This window comes from Gymnogyps californianus, chromosome Z (genome assembly GCF_018139145.2).
Source record: "Gymnogyps californianus isolate 813 chromosome Z, ASM1813914v2, whole genome shotgun sequence".
Taxonomy (NCBI): domain Eukaryota; kingdom Metazoa; phylum Chordata; class Aves; order Accipitriformes; family Cathartidae; genus Gymnogyps; species Gymnogyps californianus.
In genome coordinates, this window is record NC_059500.1 from 55,214,340 (window position 1) to 55,235,384 (window position 21,045).

The following is a 21,045-nucleotide window of genomic DNA, read 5'->3' on the forward strand; positions in this document are numbered from 1 at the left end:
TTTATTGCGAAAAAATATATGTAATGAAGCATATTAAAATCACATCTCCTAAAAAAAACCTTACTTGGTAGCAAAGCCATATCCACTGAAATGAAGTGACCAGTGAAATTATTAAAATCATTACTAAAAAGAAAATAGTTATCATCTTAACCCTCAATTTCTAATACAAACTCAGTAATGGAAGTGTACAGAAACTAACAGGTGCAGGGCCTTTAATGTAACACAGTTTTCTTAGGACCAAAATGTGCTTGCTTACTGCACTGTAACATCTATTATCGTTAGAAGAAAAAATAAGAACAACATCTTTTCCGTATGTTTTTCACTTGACAGCACAGTATACATGGTTTGTTTTACTTTCAACAAACTAAATAATCAGTCAACTTGCTCCAGATTTTTTTATCTACTTTTCTGCATAGTGACAGGTGACTGAAAATTCACTGTAAGAAAAACAGTAAAATTGCGATCAGTAAAGTATGAGTAACAATCAAAAACTGTCAAGCATAATCAGGACAGACACAGTACTGCGCAGTGAAATCACTTTTATTTCAGTTTTGACAATATCCTATTAGTAATAGATGTGTTTTATGCCCTTGCTAAAGCTTAAAACCAAAGGCTGCTGTTCACTTAGATGCCAGAATACAGTCCCAAATTATAGACCTGCACAGCACCCATTTCTTAATTTTCCACAGGTAGAACTTCAGGAATTACCTGTGCAATGACACAAGGCCTAGACTGACTTACCAGACTGTCTGTTGAAGGCACTGGGAGGCTGCTGCTGTTGAATGCCCGGCAGGGTCCTCTTGCCCTGAACAGCAAGCTGGAGGTTTTCTGGTAAAGGCTGACCTCTAGCTAACATTTTGTATGCTAGAATCTGAGCCCGCAGCTGATGCAGCTGTACAGGGCTGAAAGGGGAAGGACCTCTGTTAGGTTGATTCATAACTTGTGGGTCTCCTGGTATAATGGGTCCTGGCTGGCTGGGAGTCATCTGGGGTGGAGTTGGACCTCCTCCAGACATTGGACTGGACACATGCTCTGGTGCTCCTAGTGGAGACGGGTGTGGAGACATATAACCTAGAACAGGTAAGAGGATCACAAACTTACCTCTCTGGTTAGTCAAATCTAAATTCCATCAAATTTCTTTAACAGTACATAGAGTATAAAAATGTCTCTCTCAAGTCAGGATAGCTGTAGTATTTTCTGCAAGAACAAAAGTGCAATCTGAAGTTCCCAGAGATATCAAGATAGCCTCACGAGCTATTATTTGAGAAGAACTAGGATTATATAGTCCAGTAATTCCTAAAAATAACAATTACCCTCACATTTGGAGTAAGACAAACTAAAACATGAAATACAATACAGAAGCATCAGGATGTGGTACTGTTTCACTGGAATGTTGGACAAATATTTCACTGTGGAACACATGCAGTGAAGTCTGCCTATTTTACAGCTTAATATTCTAAGTTTATTTTGATGCACACACATCAAGGAATACCCACTTACTGATATAGCCCCTCTTTGCCAGAACTCACCAACGTACAGAAATAGAAACAAACGGTATTCAATTTCTATACAATTGCTCTTTAATTTATACAGATTAAAGGTTTGAGCCAGACAAAGAACATTCAATGCATTCTACCATCTGGGTGCTCAAGAACTTGGAATATCAACTGCAAGCACAAAAATCACCTTCTGAAGAAGCTGCTGAACACTGTGTTACTCTCTAAAGCTCCAGGAGAGCAAGCACAGTTCTGAAGCGAGCAGTGCTTGTATCTTTTTACAGCACTTGCAAATGCAGTGGTTTTAAGTCTGAATTTTAACTACACTTAATACGTATTTCCTTGAGCTTCACAATGCATCCATGGAAAGGGATGGCATAGATTTTTGGTGAGATTTCCAAGAATATGTAGCATGTCAGAGGAAAAATATGAAGCGCGATCCTTCAGGTTAATGCACAACAGACAGCTAGATTTTAAAGATGTCCACCAAGAGAGAAAAAGAGGTAACGATATTTACCCACTTCACTCTGGTATTGTGGAGCACAAAAAATGCTCTTATCAATTTGAACAGCCTAAAAAAACTTTAAAAAATCAAGAAATCTTCTGGCTCACTTCCATATTCTTTAGTAAGCCATGGATCACTGAACTCCAAAGTTCATGCCACAGTTCATGGTTCTGTGACACCAAATCTACTCTTCCTCCACTCTTCCTGACACTTTAAAGGGAAACTACATCAATTTCATCTATACATAGTCCAGATGACAGAAGCAAGTAATTTTGCCCTCTTTACCTTCACTGTTCTTACTGGCCCTTCAGTAAGGGCAACATAGGCAAAAGCTCAAAGTAGTCTCAACTTTTCTGAGATGACAGCCCCTGTAAGTCACTAGAACTTAAGTGGATAGATGAGAGTGCTAAAGAATTGAAAGTCCATCAATGCTGAGGTCTGGGGATGAAAACATTCTACAATAAAGTAAAGGTTGTAAATGTCTGAGATAAAGGACAAAGAAGAGAGGATTTCAGCTCTCCAAAAAAAGGAAAATGAGGTAGAAGTACAGTAGGGAAAAAATGGTTTTGTGATGGAAAAAGACCGGATAAGACAAGACAGAAACAGACTGAGTTCAATCTTGTAACTAAAGAAAATGATGACAGGAAAGGAAGACGATTCTAGTGAGAATAAGCAAAATTAAGCAGTTCAAGAGAAAAATAGGGAAGAGAGGTGAGGAGTTCAAGGAAAAGGGAGAAAGAGACCTTAAAAAGTTAAAAATACTGAAGTTATTTACTAGGTCAATATAAAATTGTTCATACAGCCATTGGTGGTGATAAAAGCTACGATAAATAACTGTAAGTTTACTCTACTTATTCATCTCCTTCCACTAACTTACTTTTGCCTCAATTTTTTTTTTTTTTATTGAAGAGGGGAAGCTACAAATCCCTCTTGCGGAGCACATTGCTTTAAAAGAACACCCACCATGCCACAACAAAAAACAAAATATACAACTGCATTATTGTTTTATACTATAAAATGGGGTTTATTGCAATGTTCATGCATTACTATTACATTTCTAAATCTCAGAATTTACTTTAAATAGCACCTACTTCGAACTACATTGTTTTCAAGAAAGGTTTCTTTCCCCCTCAAGTTATATTGTCCAAGTTACATATTCCTTAATAACTGATAGATTTCAGACCCAGGATCTTGAAACCCATCTGGACTATAAAAATCTAAAACTGTGGTGTAAGATACTGAGCACTTGTTATCAGTCCTGACAGTTCCAGCTGCAAGTCTGTGACTATGTTTTGCAGAGAGGAGTTTTTAGAAGCAGGCACTTTTTCAGCTTTCTAGATCTATATTACTTACACTTTCTCTGTCCCTCAAAGTCCTATGCATTAGGATTCTTAGCAATAGGAAACTAGGCTTGACAAGAGTAAGAATGAAAACAAAATTCCAATAATAAATCTCAGGAAAGAACAAAAGCCTTCCAAACTTCTTGTAAAGGCTTTAAAATGTGGCATTTACAGAACCTAAATTTTGTGATGCTATATGAAAATCTTCCTTTTTAAGTTTGAAAACTTCCAAATGATTTAGCAGTGTGACAATACATGCAGTCACAAGCCTGTCCTAATAAAGTCTCTGTACCACTTGCTTTCTTCCTATCTTATTACACATATTCTAATACAGGTGACCATGCACATATGGGCTCTGAATAAGGACACCTGAAGACTCACAAAGATCAGGTTTAATCAGCATATGTCATAAAAGAAAAAAATTTAAAGACACAGTCCACAGGAATGTTTAATATACCAGCAAAGACAGGCACCTTTTTGAACTTTGCAAACACGCTTTCATCTGCTATGAAGCACTTCAAATGCATTTTTCTGTGGCACGCATGAATTTCCACAGTAAGTATTCAGCAGGTTTTTATATACCTAGCTCATTAATTTTTACTTGCTGAACTGCCAAGTACCCCTTCCTCTACATTTTCCACAGGAAATTTTGTTTTATTTTCTGCATAAACCACTCTGTTTAATTTAACGTTCAGAATGGAAGATGGCAAAAGCACTGAATGATAAGGTTGCAGAACAATCGCAACAGAAGAGTTCTATATGCTGGCAAAGGACAACAGATAACCTTTAGTTCTGAAAAATATACAGAGTAGAAGACACCCAACACTAGGAAAGGGAGGCCAAACAGCCCAACTCATCATTTAAAGCTGTGGTAACTCCAAAGCCTTATCAGGTTTCTCCAGGTCTTATCTAGGTGAGTTCTGAAAATCTCCAATGATGGTGATTCTTAATCACTCTCATGGTGAATTTTCTTTCCCTTAAGTCCCATCAGAATTCCACTTACATAACTTGTGACCATTACTTTTTGTGCTTTTGCTACGCACCTCTGAGGAGAGCCTGGTTCTGTCTTCTCCATAATCCTTCAATGGGTCGTAGAAGAGGCTACATCAGAAATCTTTCTCAAGTTTTCAGGAGTTAAAAGCACTGATTTCTTAACTGTATGCATAATTAGCAACACTCTTTTCATCCCACTTTGGTATCAACTTGTTCGACAGAAATACATCACAATATGTCATAAACAATGTATATTCTTTATAGTATTGACACTGGAGGAAATCCTAGTTCTAACACTTTACCAAACACAAGTATTTTTGGAGGGCAGACTGTATAAAAAGTTTCTGCTCTAATTGCTTTTAATTTTACTTTAGCTAAGAGAAGCAAAGAACATCCTCCTCATCTGTTTTAAAGCTGAAGAACCAGAGAACTAAAAATTGAGAAATCTTTTTTCTCCACTTTTAACACTATAACTAAACAGAGGAGAACACATAGGAATTCTAAACCCTGGTAACAAATATTAGATAGAAAGAGTCAAGGTTTTACCAGTCCAAACACTGGAATATTCAACAGAGGTCTTGACTCCCCACTAAAAATTAAGAAGACTTAAATGATGAAAGTGTCTGAGGATCATATATGCCAAATCTTTCTGCTAAAACTGATAGCAAGCGTGTATTTTTACTCAAAAATGTGACTGTAAGAGAATTTTTGGATTAGGAAGATATAGATAGGATTGAAGAAATTTAGTTGTGTAACTCATTTATGTTAACTATCACTTTAATCATCAAGTTAGTTTTAAAAAAAAATAAGGAATCAAGTACATGCCCACAACACACAGTAGGAAAGTATAACGTCTTGGAACACAGTGGAAAATATGTTCATGTTGGACCGAGGCTACAAACTTTCTTAAGGTAAGCAAAATATAACGTTTCCCTGTCGGTAGCGTGGCCAGGGTTAACACCAGTTCTTGTGAAACCCTCAACAAAGAGAAAGAGAGGCCACATATGTGCAAGTCATTTAAAACTAGGACTGTAGAAATAAACTGTTGAGAGGTCTTATGCTGGCAGGCAGATGGATAAGGTGACAGATCTTTTCTCATCTTTAAAAGGCTGAAAAAAATCAGAAAAGGAAGTGCAGCTAATTTAAGAACAGTAGGGACAATGAACATTGTTTGTGAAGTAGCAGTAACTTATCAAATTCTGTAAGTTAAACTTAATTGGTGTATCTTTATGAGAAGTTCAACAAATACTGCATGATCATTAAAAATATATGCAGGTCAAGTCCCAGAACCTTAAATCCCTGCAGCACTTGTTTCCACTTACAAACAGCAAGCAAAGACACCCAAACTGTTCAAATTGGTCTGTATTTCACTACTGTATCACAGTAACTGCATTTGATTTGTTCCAAATTCCAGAAAAACACAGAAATTGTTTGTTTCAGTCCATTTATATCTTTTCATGAATTCTAATAAAAAATATTTTATTTTATAGAAATATTTGGCTTGTCTTTGCAATTTCTCTCCATTCCTCTTACAAAGTTGAATCTAAACATAATTTTCATCTTCTGGATAACTCTGTTTAGCAGTTTAACCATTTACACTAAATTTCATACTTCTAATATCAATACTGGGTTTTTCAGCACAGTTCTTTCACAGAGGCTGAAGGCAGTTTCTAACACAATTCAAATTTAGTTAAGTGTAGTAAGATTACTATTTAAACAGCTAAATATGAAGTTGGGGCAATGGATCTTCCTTTCATTTAACCTATTAGCATTAAAATAAAGACATTAAGACTAAACAGGGACATTATAGTGCGTAAGTGCAAGAAAAGAAAATTGTTCACCAGAAATAGTCAGGAATGTTACCCTTTCTCCAATTTGGCAGCAAGAGTGGAAGGGAGTAACTGTTGAGGAGAACGATACCAACTCAGAGTATTTTCCCTCATAAATTAATGTCAGACTTCTGAAAACCATCCTATTGCAGTATGACTGCAATAAAAATGTAACAATCTGTCTGAGCTAGTAACAGATTCTTTCTGCATGACTAGCATCCCACTGAGCACCAAGAAAAAAAATTCCAGAATCTAAATAATAAAATAGCATACCTTATTTTAGTAATTATTGTTAGCTAAAAAAATGCAAAAATCTCAGAACGGTAACTGCCATTCAAACAGCGAATAGGCATTTGTGAGCAAAATGACAAAGTTCTCATAGATTTACCTTACAAATGCTTCTGATTTGCTCACCAGACATCTCCAGTTATCATTAACTGAAGGGTCAGTTAATTATTTCTTAATACAGACCGTAAAATCATTACTTCCAAAATTCTGTATCGACTTGCTCTTTCTAAGTTCAGTGGTCTTTATTTCAAGATTGTTCATTCACAACTGCACGTCTGATTTACATAAATTGTATCTACAACTGCGTGTGCAGTTCACCAATTTACGTCTAATTTATCACCCACAATCATAAGCACATATTTTATAAAAATTCCTGCTTTTGTACTTAGACACACTCTTTTGCAAGACCTTCTTTAAAAAAATTGCTATTGGAACACTTAACATTAAATGAAATCTCATTTTGTGATCAGCTCCAACTGTACACTGCATACAGAAGTACAGAAGTAATGCCTACGCATTTATCACAACTGTTCTACTCAGAGCTCTAAGAACAGCAGCATTTTATGAAGACTATCCATCTTCCCATTCTCAAAGAATTAAAAACATTGTTTCCTCCTCTAGCTAACCAGTTGTTCTCAGCATCTTGGAGCCTGTTTACAGGTTCACAGATTTCTGGCAAAAAGGGACCATTATGGCTACAACAGTCTACGTAACTTGTCTAAAACAGACCAAAGACTCCTACCCTCTAAACGATCTCCTCCGTTTGGTCTACGGAACAGGTAAGAAAGACATCCAGTGTTGACTTAAATTTCATGTGACACAAAACCTACAACAAATACTTGGGTAATCCTTGTCCCAAAGGTTAATTATCTTCATTAAGAAAGACGCAGATATTTAATACCATCTGAATTCACCTAATTTACATTTGCAGGTACCAAAACTCACTGCACTTTTTTTTTCTTTTTTTTTTTTTTGAAGATAAAGGATCCACCTATTACAAGCCTTTCTACCACGCGGGAATGTGCAGACTGATCAAGTCACCTTTTAATTCTCTCTCTGAGAGAATAAAAAATGGAGTTTAACTTTCTCCGGGCAAAAAACCAAGTCTTCCAAGTTTCAAATCACTCCTTTATTTGTCTTCTAAATAAGGCACAATTTCGTGGAATCACAGAATTGTTAAGGTTGGAAGGGACTTCTCAAGATGATCTAGCCCAACCCACTGCTCAAACAGGGTCAGCTACAGCAGGCTGCCCAGCAACATGTCCAGTCGGGTTTTGACTGTCTCCATGGATGGCAACTAGACAACCTCTCTGGGCAACTTACTACACTGTTCAGCCACGTTTACAGTAAAAGCATGTTTTCTTATGTTCTGATGGAATTTCATGTGTTTCAGTTTGTGCCAATTGTCTCCTCTTCTGTCACTGATAATCACTGCAAAGAGACTGGCTCCCTCTTCTTCACTCTGTCCCGTCACATATTGCCAAGCCTTCTCTTTTTCAGGCTATGCAGTTTCAGCTCACTCAGCCTCTCCTCATACAAAAGCTGCTTCAAACATTTGATGATACCTTAAACATTTCTCAACATCTTTCTGGACTGTAGATACTAGAATGGAATACAATACTACGATACAGCCTTCAGCTAATTCATTAGAAAAAAACTCAATTAACGTGCCCCTGCTTCTGTATGCAAGTAGTACATTCCATCTCATGGTTGCAAACACTGTGTATGGCAATACACATTTAAGACTGCCAGAATAACCAAAACTCTTTTCAGCCTTTCTACTTTGTATGACACAGTCTCATATCACCTATACAATAATCTACTTTGCTCCTAGATATACAATGCTGTTGGCTGTGCTAAAATCCATGCTAGAGAAATAAGTGCGTTCTACTAAGCATCCTGATCAGCATTTGTGCCAACTTGTTTGTTATTACTGCTAAACCTGTGTTATCTGCAAATTCTATCAGCACTCATTTTACACTTTTTTCCAGATCACTGACAAATACATTGAACAGCACTGAACCAAAATAGAGTCCTACAAGACTAACTAGAAAAATCCACAATTGGATGATCATCTTCTATTTACAGTTAGTTTTATAACCTGTCATTTAACTAGCTTAATATATTTAATACAGGTTATATTGATTTTACTTAGTGCTATCCTTCTCCTAAATCAGAATGTCATAGAGTAACAAGCCAAGCACCTTTTATAATTCTATCAGGCAGACAAAGTTGTGTCTATCATTACTGCCACTGGCTTTAATGATGCATAGAGAAACCTTGTACATGGGCCAGGATTCATTTTCCTGATGACTGTACAAATACTGTACTGCACTACGTACTGTACCACACCTACACTTTAATAAATCAATTTAGCTTACAACCTCCACAAAAAGAATAGTAAATTTGTTTGACAAGGCTGACTTTATGCCATTAAGAGGGACCTAGACAAGCTCGAGAAGTGGGCTGATATGAACGTCACGAGGTTCAACAAGGCCAAGTGCAAGGTCCTGCACATGGATCGGGGCAACCCTTGGTATCAATACAGGCTGGGGGACGAAGGGATTGAGAGCAGCCCTGAGGAGAAGGACTTGGGGGTCTTGCTGGATGAAAAGCTGGACATGAGCAGGCAATGTGCGCTCACAGCCCAGAAAGCCAATTGCATCCTGCGCTGCATCAAAAGAAGCATGGCCAGCAGGTTGAGAGAGGTGATTCTGCCCCTCTACTCGGCTCTCGTGAGACGCCACCTGGAGTACTGTCTTCAGCTCTGGGGCCCCCAACATAAGGAGGACACAGACCTGAGGGAGCGGGTCCAGAGGAGGGCCACGTAGATGATCAGAGGGCTGGAGCACCTCTCCTATGAGGACAGGCTGAGAGAGTTGGGGTTGTTCAGCCTGGAGAAGAGAAGGCTCCGCGGACACCTTATAGCAGCCTTCCAGTACCTAAAGGGGGCCTACAAGAAAGCCAGGGAGGGACTTTTTACAAGGGCATCTAGTGATAGGACAAGGGGCAATGGCTTTAAACTGAAAGAGGGTAGATTTAGGTTAGACATTAGGAAGAAGTTCTTCACTGTGAGGGTGGTGAGGCACTGGAACAGGTTGCCCACAGAGGTTGTGGACGCCCCTTCCCTGGAAGTGTTCAAGGCCAGGCTGGATGGGGCTTTGAGCAACCTAGTCTAGTGGAAGGTATCCCTGCCCATGGCAGGGGGATTGGAACTAGATTATCTTTAAGGTCCCTTCCAACCCAAACCATTCTATGATTCTAGGAGACAGGCTGAGAGAGTTGGGCTGGTTCAGCCCGGAGAAGAGAAGGCTCCAGGGAAACATTATTGCAGCCTTTCAATACTTAAAGGGGGCTTATAAGAAAGATGGAGAGAGAATTTTTAATAGGGCCTGTAGCAATAGGACAAGGGGTAATGGTTTTAAACTAAAAGAAGATAGATTCAGACATTTTTTAATGTCTGAAACAAAGACATTTTTTACAATGAGGTTGGTGAAACACTGGAACAGGTTGCCCAGAGAGGTTGTAGATGCCCCATCCCTGGAAGCATTCAAGGTCACGTTGGACGGCGCTGTCAGCAACCTGATCTAGTTGAAGAAGTCCCTGCTCATTGGAGGGAGGTTGGACTAGATGACCTTTAAAGGTCCCTTCCAACCTAAACCATATTATGATTCTATGATTTTTCCGTAAAACTCTTCTCAATGGCCTGAATTATAGACAAGGTCAGATGGAATTAAAAGACAATGTTCTTTGATTTTACCTAGAACCAGTGCTAGACTAAATGACATTTAACTGATACATGGCCATTCTGCTTATGCTTTCGAACTAATTGCAGAAGTTTAGGGTCACCCATTCCCATCCCTTCTTCAGCTACTTTTCACCAAACATCCAAGAATAGTAACATTAATTAGCACGTACATTTATCTACTTCAATTTGAGGCCTACAAACAATAAGCCATGAAAAAAATAGACCTAGAACTAATGAGGTACAATTTCTATTTGACATGCAAATTGCTAAAAATTGTACACAACTGCAACATAAGCTCAACTATCAGACACCCAAGAATCTACAAGGAAGTCAACCTTATAGTAAGTCTTGGTTTCTAACAATGTACCAAACGCAACCGATGATTTTCTCAGGATTAGGAGATTTACCATGCATCTTTCCATGGATTCCCCAAGAACGCATACTGTCCTCTCCCCATGAGTGTGGGCATGGGTAAACTCACTCTCTTTTACCACGTTGCCTATTTCCCCAAAACTTGTAGAAACACAACTGTCTTACAAGGCTCTAATCCCATGGTAAATCAGACTGAAAGTATCCAATAGGTTGAAAGGCTATTACGAAACCTGGTTTTCTATCTTGGATATGTACACTAATGGGGAGAAAATACAAGGTTAGCAGATTGGACTCTCCCGAACACTTATCAGAAAAGCCTCAAGAGCCATCACCATTTTTTGTGAAAAGATAATTGTGTAAGAGGAAAAAAAGGAGACATAGAGGCAAAGAAAACTAAAACACTCCTCGACACTGTCAAGAATAGTATTTAAAATATTAGAATGTAGGGGGTTTTTTTAACCATTTCTTTAAAAAGCCTCGTTACATTAGAACTCCAGTATTCTATGTTTACCTTGCAACAGTTGCTGACACACACCAAAAAGAGAGCAGTCTTTAGCCTGCAACAGCTGCTACTAACACAATCACCTTTTTGCAGAGCAACACAACCTGGAAGTCTGATCTCAGCCAGCACAGGAAAGAAGGAAAAAACTCAGAGCTACTTGTATTTGAAGCATTTGCAACTTACGCTCCTGTATTTTGAGCACACTATGTTTGAATTGGACCCATCTTCCTCTTCAGACTAAACACTGTTCATTTTAAGGAACAAGTTCATTACAAGCAAAAGAGTCTCTCTGAATGCAAAGTCAGGTAAAATTTTGCTCTCGGATGATTATGGTTGCATCCCATTGAAATCCCATGGAAAAATTTTAACTGATGGAGAATTTGTCCCTGCAAAGTCAGTTCTATTTTACTTAACTGATATTTTAAGGTGTAATGGAAAAACAGTACTTTCTAATGTTCAAGGTCCCAGACAGGGATTCAGCTGACAAATTACAGACTAGAGTTTCAGTCACAGCCCACTGAAAAGTCACAAAGCAGTTCACTCTGTCCTTTTGCTGATCTATACCTGTTTTCTCCTTTCAGCATTTCTCTTTATCTTATGTAATAAACATGTACACACATCAAACAGGGACTATCTCTTAACAGCTTTGCACAGAGTATGTCAAACCAGGACCCTAATTTCAGTTGGGATTCTTCAGGTGTTGCTGTAATATAATTAGTGATGCAATATACAAAGCCTTATCTGCTGAATTAATTAATACTAGCAGGTGTAACCAGTTAAACCTCCAACATACTGAGCTGCTTATAGAATGCATGTCCTCTTATGCTGCAAACTAAAGGACAGAAAGAAGGCATGTAGCAATGAGGTTAAAAGAGTTTCTATTTTCTGGCATAAAAATTTTTGAAAGAACTTTGATCAGCCCTTGACCAAACATTATAGATATTAAAGAAGGTTTCTCCAGGTTTGCTTCGGTTCTTCTCTCTTTTCATTCCTTCACCACAGGATTGAAATAAATCATATTCTAATGCATTTACATTTACAATAGCCACATAAGATAGGAAAGAACTAGGTGAGGTTTTTTTAGAGATGTGAACTGAAATCTGTAATAGACTTAGTCCAATTACTTGCCCCAGCCACAGACTTGAATCTTAGCTTTTTTCCAATGCTTGACTGATGGACACTCCACAAAGCAAGGGGATTCAGTTATTCACCTTGCCCTGTGATATCAGTTCAGCCTTTCCAAACAAAGCTGAAAGGAAGTAACTGGAAATTTGTTACATGGAACTACTGACTCTTTGTAGAACAAAGGGGCCCCAAAATCATACAGCATGCACAGTACGTATAAACCTTGGCTATGCTGGTCCATTGGACTCTGAGGCGGGCCCATTCCAGGGTGAGGAGGTCGCATACTCTTCATGGAGCCACAATGAACGTCTTCAACCATTCCTTTTTCGTGCAAGCCATCAATAGACTGTGAAAACAGAGTAAGTATTTATATAAAGATGGTATATAAATCCACTATAAAAATCCAAAGGACTTTAACTCAAAATCTAAACAAATACATAAAGAGTACAAACTTCTCTTAGCAGTCATTCAAAATAAATAGAATGGGAACCTTTACCCCTGGAATCAGACATTTGGGAAATCACAGAGCACCATTAGACTGCCTGTCCCCTCTGTTTCCTTTTTGCTTTTTCTTTCTCCTTAAGAACTGTTTGGCAATGCCAGGGAGGCAAACTGTCCAAATACAAACACACAAACTGTATTGGCCTCATATTACAAAGCAGTGTAACACACACCAACTTACGAAAGTACAGCCTGTGGCTTGGCTTGAGTTATTTTTAGCCCAAACTTTGCCCTTTCAGTCACTGCTCTACTGGAATGCCCCAAACACTGTTTCTCTTCAAAAACAAAGATGACATTGCAGTAGGTAACCTCTTCTTTGCAGGCAAAAACAGGGATAGGCAGTCAAGGAAGGGAAGACATAGTTCTACTCAAATACTTGTGCTCCCTACAGTTCCTGTCACCTCATTCATTCCTCAAAAACTACAGTTCCCATGGTACTTGAAATGCAAAACAGGGCCAAGTGCCTTCTTCAGAGAGTGAAGAGAAGACAGCTTGGGGTCAGAAAAACATGCTGAAGGCATGCAGGGCACTGGAAAAGGCTCCATAATAGAAACTGGAGGACTCTGAATGTGAAAATAGGGGAAAAGTAACATCAGAAGGAAGATGTCTAAGAAAACTAAAAAGTTTTACCTGAAAGCAAGAATTACATCAGGTCCCTAACTAGGGAAGAGATTATGCTCATTAACTTCTAACTTAGAGCCCTGCAAGGCTTTATATTAGGAAGGAATAGGCTGGCGTCACTTACTTCTTTCTACAGAAATATGCAGCTCTGCTCCTCTCTGTAACACATGCATTCATGCACACTAAATACTGTTCTTGCAAATCCTACTGTAAATGGAGACCTTGTGGTCTGTTTCATCTAAATGCACACCTATTTACTGAGAATTCTTTTTAAAAAGAGAGTTAAGAAAACTTACTCCAGTGGAAAATACATGCAGTTCACAAAAAGAGTGTGCAAGAAGCTACATCACAGAAAAAAAGACACTGTCACATTTCTTCTTTCCGACCAATTTGTTGCGCATGAATCCATTTAAGCAGAACTAAACATAGGTCATCTTTTCTACAAAGGAAAAAATAATTCTAAATTTTAATGTGTAAACCCTTCATAAAGTTTTTCCACTTTCCATTCCAATATTCAGATTTGATTGGAAGTATCTTTAAACACATGGGTTTTTTTTTTGTTTATCAGCATTTTTGAAGGATTTCGCTATCATTTTTCCTTATCAGAAACTATGGGTTAAAAGGAGAAAAGTTACAGAAAAGGAGAAGTAAAATGGATTTTTTATGTTTCATCAAACCGTTTAGTTGTCATGACAGTATAAAAACATTTGTGAAAAGAACTTGTATCAGAAAAATACCCCTTACTCGAGAAGATATTTTTGATTACAAGAACTTGGGATATTGAGTAGAAATGTAGAGATAGATGGCTAACACATTAAAAATAGTTCCACTGTGCTAACCAAGTAAATCGCAATGCCCTTTTCTCAGGCATGAAGATCCCTCCCTCTCTCTTTGCCCCTACTGACAAAGATAACCAATGCAGAAAGGAATGCTCAGTTCACATGCTCCCCACAGGAGCTGAATACTACAGAAATCGAAACACCTGTAAAGCTGGATCCATTCCTATTTTATCCTGGTATGTGTCGAGAACTAAATCTTTAGGGCCACCAAGAGGAGGAGGAGCCTGTGCAGGAAATTGGATCTGACTTCCAGAACAGAGGACTAGCTGTACACATCTGTGGTGTGACTGCAAGGATGGGTGTCACTGCACTAATGGGCGGCAACCATGAAAGCTCTGTGAATGCAGGCAGCTCTGACGGGACTAAGATGGGACACAGCATGCATACCCAGGGCATCAGAAGTACCAGCATACAGAAGGTGGGGAAAGGAGCTGGCATTAACAAAGAGCAGCAATGAAGACGAAAACAAATATGTCGCCTTTCAAAAGAGAATTTTTAAAAAATGAAACAGGAACAGAAAGGTAAAGACGTGACCATACAAGAAAACATCAATTGAAGGAATGCCTCTATGGAAAGAATTGATCAAAAGAACAGGTTTTTGTAAGATAAGTACTAAAAAAAAAAAAAACAAAAAACAAAAAAACCCTGTAGTAAACTGAAATGCTTCAAGGGAGCCTAAATATAGCAAGAAAGGGGTTTGCTTCTGTGTGTTTGCACAAATTATGCTGTGAAAAAAATGAAAGTGAAATTCATTAGAAACAGATTAGGAAAGGTAGAACATATTAATCAGTTTTTTACTAGCAAAGCTACAGAAGATGAAGATGGCATAAACTTCTTTGAAGAGAAAACTAGTTTTAATGATCACAGTACTGCTAATTTATGCAAAGAGACTTGTACTTCCAAGAGTATTTTTCAGTGAAAAACACCTCTACTGTCTATGGAAAAACCCCATAAAATAGGGGAGACAATTCAGCAGAGGACTACAAGAACTGAAAAATAGTTATTTTTCATAACTTCTTTGAATCACTGTGTAGTTACAGAGTTACATGACAAATTTTAATCTATGTAACAGGTTAAAAATTACAGAAAGGATCTTACACACAACGCAATTTCTGTAAATTCTTCAGTACTGTATAAATTATTAAAGATATCTTCCACAATGACAATTGTTGGCATAAGAAATGTAACCTACACTACCAATAAAGCACTACTACCACATTGGGGTACTTTCTTTTTTTATTCTTTTAATATGACAGAACAGAAGGAAAACAGGAAGTTGAGACATATTCAACTTTGACTACACATTACTATTTTCATTGGTCCCTGTAAGTAAGAACAAGCACAGAACAGGCCAGATTATAAACAGTGCTTCCAGAAAACATAATGAGGGATGAGCTTCAACTATATGCAAGCTCACACCTACAGACCTGGCAGACTTGCAGACTTTACATAATGCCTAACACATAAGGAACATTTTGCCTACACTGCTTTTACTCTGAATTTAGTAACTAAGGTCTTCTCACAGACAGCACTGCATCACAGTTTGACCTATTTCCAGGTAAACTGTCAGATTATGGTGTCTTTTTTTGTTTCCTTCCCCCTCCTTAAAAAAACCAAACAAACAAAACACCGCCCTTGAAATCAGAAACTAAGATCGAGTATCAAACTACATTTCTTCTAGACCATGCATCCTCTATGCCAACAAAAATTACACAGACTGAACAGCAATGTGTTGTCACATAACTGCACAGCATAACTGAATGCATCACTGATGGACAACCAGACTGACTGTGGTTGTCCTTGCAGCAGGGACTTGGCCAACAATTCTGTTAATCTCTTATAAATCACTAAAACACCATTTTACACAAGGTCTCTGCTGATTTCTCAAGGTTGACAACAATACTTTCTTTCTTTTTTCACTAATGTAAACACATACAACAAAAATAATACAGGGAACATGCCTGCTGAATAAAATGCCATTACTTCCAGGACCATGACAGAATTTTAAGATTCTCAGAATGTCTAATGTGCACAGATCTGTTAGCCAACAATATTTGAAATGGGAAAACATTTGCCTTCTGTTTTAATGGAACATCTGAGTGAACAAATAACATACTTAGTAAAAAATACCATTTTTGTAGGAAAAGTGTGTTTTCTGTCACTCACTTTTTCTCTCATTCACGAAAAACAGTAATATTGCCCATAACATCATAATAATTTTTCCACAACCTGTAATCATTTACAGTACACCCCATTATAAATTCGCAAAAGAAGTGATTGTGCATCAGGTTGCGATTAAATGGAAGAGAAAATACACCCAAGAGCTCACAGTACTCTTCCCATCCCTCAAGTGAGAACCATGCAAATTAAATAGATATACTGTTGTCGTAACTAAGAGTTAAGCAGTTAAAATCATGTGGCTCAGCTAGTGCATAAGAGCATGCAGAAGGTTGTATCAGTTCAGATTAAAACCATCTAACCCTATGTTCTGCCTCCGGAGGAGCCTGTATGTGGATGCCGAGGAAAAGTAAGATTAGGGCAACCATATAACAATGCTTTCCTTTAATATCTTCCCAGCTTCCAAGTACTTTCACCTCATGAGACTCTCTGCGGCTGTTACGGTTTGTCCATTTAGCAGTCTCCCCTGACAGACTTCTAAGTATTTCTCCTTAAATGTAGCTGTCTTGCATCCAAGATGTATTTCAGTAAAGTTTGGAACTGTAAGTATTTCCCTGGCCATTTGATCGATAGTCTAAAGATTACTTAAGAAAGTAGCAAGAAAGATCGCTAATTTACTCCTTCTGTGAAAACTGCGTTATGTAAATCAACAGTAAATTTTCCTGTGGAAAGGTTTTCTGGTTACTAAGTGAATATACAGTCTTTAATTTTCATATTAACTGTTGCTAAGTAAACATACTTTAGGAATTACAATTTATTAATATAATTTTGTATCAATCTGTTTTCTCTATTGTTGGATACTTTGGATTTTATTTTTTATGAATTATATTATTCTTTGTAAGGTAGTCAAACATCTAACATAGAATGAAGGTGTTTCACCACTTAGTTTGTGAATTTTAAAAGAAAGAACCACATCCCATTGCATACATGGGATGTGTACCCCACAAGCAATTGCGTAAGTGCGACACTTTTTGTGCATCTCTCACTTTTACTGCATTTCATTAGGAAAGAAAAAATGCGTTATGTTACATCATGACTTGAAAGTCAAACTGCTTTACATAACACTAAGCAGAAAGAAAACGTTTACTTGGTCAAACTGCAGGTAGCTGACCAGTTTAATTACATGGAACAACACTCAAGTAATATTTGCAAAATAGTCTAGAGGCACCCTTCCACAGCATTTCTTAAAGAGACCCTTCCCTCACTTGTCACAATACACTATTTCTGGGGTTGCACAGGAAAACAGACCAGAAAACTGACCTAGACTGAAAAATTAACCAAGAAATATTTTTTTTCCATCTGGATCAGTTCAACAGACCCATTTTCTAGCTTCGTTATACACACACGAAGGCATGCTGGAACTGGTGAAGTGGCAACCTAGAGGACGGCAAGGCTGTTGCTACTAAAATAAAGACTTATGAAATTACAGCCTTTGTTCCATTATCAGAATCAAGGTACAGAAAAAGGAAAGTAATTTTACTATAACTATACTACTGGTCATCTTTGAATTAGCTATCCAGACTTCACATTCATGGCGCATTTTTCAAAACATTTCAATGCCACCTCAGTGGGAGAATTTCTACTCTGGCTCACAGAACTTCTGAGATGTTTCTAAAGTCTCTGAAAGAACTTTGTGGAATAACATTTGTTGGTTTGTTTCTAATGCTAGTGTAGCATTAAATGTCTGAAGAATATAGCAGTTAAAAACATAATATATGGAGCATTCAACCATTAATGGAAAACTCCTGGTGCTACCCTCCTCTTCTGCAGGCACAGAATCTCTTAAAACCAGAAAGAAACAAGAAAACTGGAGGATGTAAAAACCCTGACTGTCTACGAAGTCTGGGACAAGTACTGGAAGCTTGGGCTGTAACAGACCCCACAAACAAGGAAATGCCAATTGCAAATGTCTAATCTGGCTTATAGTTAAATTACATGCTTCAAGATTCAAATGCAAAAGTTTTAGTTACTGAATGTACTGACTTCTCAGAAATTACAACAGGTCAGTACAAACGGGCAGCTGGATCATGGCCTCCTTCACTTCAGCTGTCTTTGTGCTATCAGAAATTTTAATGATACAGTTCTTCACACAAAAGATGGTAGTGTCATGTCCCTACTGACTGGACACTGTTATAACTGTTTTAATGAATGAAACTGATCCATACTTGAAAATGGCAATATGAAGAAGTTGCCAATTCATGAGGAAAATTAAAATATGTTTATATTACTTTAAAACTAAATTTTTATTGTAAATTTAATTTTTTTCTATGTGCATATAACAATTCCAAGTGGAATCAACAATAGTTACCAAAATGTTTTCAATATCTTGGCTCTGTAAGCTGTTACTGCATATTTCTGAGAGTAGAACATCAGTGAAATTGAAATTATCCTAAGCTCTACATCTCTGGTACACAACCAAATAAAAATGACAATACATAAAGAGACTGTTCTCACAAAGGAAATTCCACACAAGCGTTTCCTCAAAGCAAAAGCCATTAATGATAGTCTAAGCACACACGTGATTTTAAGTGTATGACAACAACCACTGAAGTCCAGTTATTCACATGTTCTAGACTACATAGTTTATATTCCTTAGTAAGGTGGAGCCTTTATAAAATAACTTGGAAACCAGGTTTTTGTAAGCACAAGCCCCTTAAGACTTAAAAATATTAATTAAAAAAAAAATTCATGCAAAACTAAAAACCATCCAGAAAAACACCAGATACATCCAAACAGACAAGAAGAAAAAAAAGAAAAAAAAGGTTGTTAGAATTGTCTACCACAAGGTTTTAACACTGTAATTCAAATTTTTTTCCTAGTAATGTCTATCTTACTGAAAAGTACAGTTTACAAATGAAGATTTGAAAACTACTAACTCTATAGTTCAAAGTAGTCTACTAAGAACAAGGAAACTGTGTTTAATCTGACATAGGCATCATCTTTAGTAATACAGACAGAAGTAGGAGTGTAGCTGCAGTTTTGCAGGTGATACATGATGTGTAATAGCACTTACGCAGCTCTAAATGTAGTGTAAGTAGTTTTTTTAATCAGTGGAGAGAACTCTAGGAAAAAAAGGTTCACTTGTAATAAACTATTACCTTATGGATTTGGTGCATGCCTTCCTGTGGATAATCAGTAGGCCCCATTGTTGGCATTGGATGCGGGACACTGGGCGGACCAGGACTTGGCCCCATCATGCTGTGAACTGAGCCAGGAGATGGCCCTGGTCCTGGGCTAGGTCCTAGAATCGGTCCAGGTGAAGGTCCTGGTCCAGGGGAAGGACCAGGATGAGGCATGGCGCCAGGGTCTGTAGGCGTGGACATCTATTTTCTGTCTCCTTTTCAATTAGCAGAATAGCTCTAATAACAAAAACAAAACAAAACAAAAACAAAAACAGAATTTCTATGTGACATTAGGGGCATTGAAAAAAATGTAATAAAATCTACTGGCAATCATTACACACACACGCACATACACATTCAAGCTGTCATCAGCAGAAAATGCTTAAATGATCCTTACTGTTGCACATTGGTTTGACCATCCTTCTAAAAGCCCACTAGAAGGATAAGGATCCTGACAGTTCAGTCAATTTCTGGATGTTTATATGTTTATATGTTACTCACAGAACAAAGCAATGTCTGGTATGAGAAACATCTACCCGAGACAATGGTAGTTCAACTGACTTGCTACCATCAGATGTATCACATGGGGTCAAGCACAGTACTACTAAAGGCAGGGAAGATAGCTGGGCACCTCTGTAATACATTTCAAAAATCTCTCCTTAAACACATGTGACTGCACTAAAATTCATACTTATAAAATTCATGGTAAAGCAGCAAAACAAGTATTAAAAGGATTATTAAGACTATTTTCTGACTTTTTTTTTCAAGTTAGGTATTAATGTAGGACCTCTCTGGTTACCCCTGTATGCAATCATAATATCAAACAAAACAGACAACAGAAAAGACAATTACTTTGGACTGAGGAGTTATAATTCACTTGAAGGGTTCTACTGATGCCACAAACCAGAAGCCTGCAGCTCAAGTGGCTTATGAAACAGTAAGTGCCCTGAGAACAAATGACAGGCTTTTACAGACTGGAAAACCAACTATTACTATATTTTTATTTCCGTGTTCTTAGTAGAACAAATTGATGCAGGCTACAGGCTTGAAATATTCTTCAGTTTTCCAAGAACTTTTATCATTCTTCTTCAGTTTTCCAGGAACTTTTATCAAAGTCTAATATTGGGAACTTTTTGTTTACTAATGTCAGAGTATTGTAACGCAGTGACACAGCTGCCATGCTTTTACAAAACTGATGGTCAGTTGCTGCCAACAAGATCAGTCATGTTTCTTGGTATTCCCCACTCCCAACAGCACCATCTTCATGTGTTTGATCACACAGTGATCTCATTATTTGAGTAGTTAAGCTAGCAGAAAAATAATCCTATATTAAAAAAAAAAAAACCACAAAAAACTGAAACCACCGAACCATCCAGTGATTCAGGTTACTGAACTGACTTTCTGAAAGGATATATGAGTCCCAGTGCCAACACAAGGAAGCAAGCAGGATAACCACTTTCAGCAGTACCTGACCGTTAAACAGGCTTAGCCCATTCCCTTTATTTACTTTCAGTGTAGTTTTATAGTAAGGTTACCTGCCTGCGATTCCTTGTCCCATATATTGTCCCATAATAATAAAGCCAATA

The 21,045-nt window shown here is 37.7% G+C and overlaps 1 protein-coding gene across 2 annotated transcripts in view; it reads right to left on the reverse strand.

Annotated features, from left to right (window-relative positions):
* Positions 1–21,045, reverse strand: part of SMARCA2 (SWI/SNF related, matrix associated, actin dependent regulator of chromatin, subfamily a, member 2) — a 122,112-nt gene that overhangs the window by 92,179 nt on the left and 8,888 nt on the right. For both annotated transcript variants that reach the window (XM_050912489.1, XM_050912490.1), the window contains exons 2-4: positions 19,436–19,696; positions 12,421–12,544; positions 742–1,071 (exon numbers count right to left, since the gene is read on the reverse strand). In XM_050912489.1, the coding sequence (XP_050768446.1) occupies positions 742–1,071; positions 12,421–12,544; positions 19,436–19,660 (679 nt within the window). In that variant the 5' untranslated portion in view covers positions 19,661–19,696. The remainder of the gene's footprint in view (positions 1–741; positions 1,072–12,420; positions 12,545–19,435; positions 19,697–21,045) is intronic.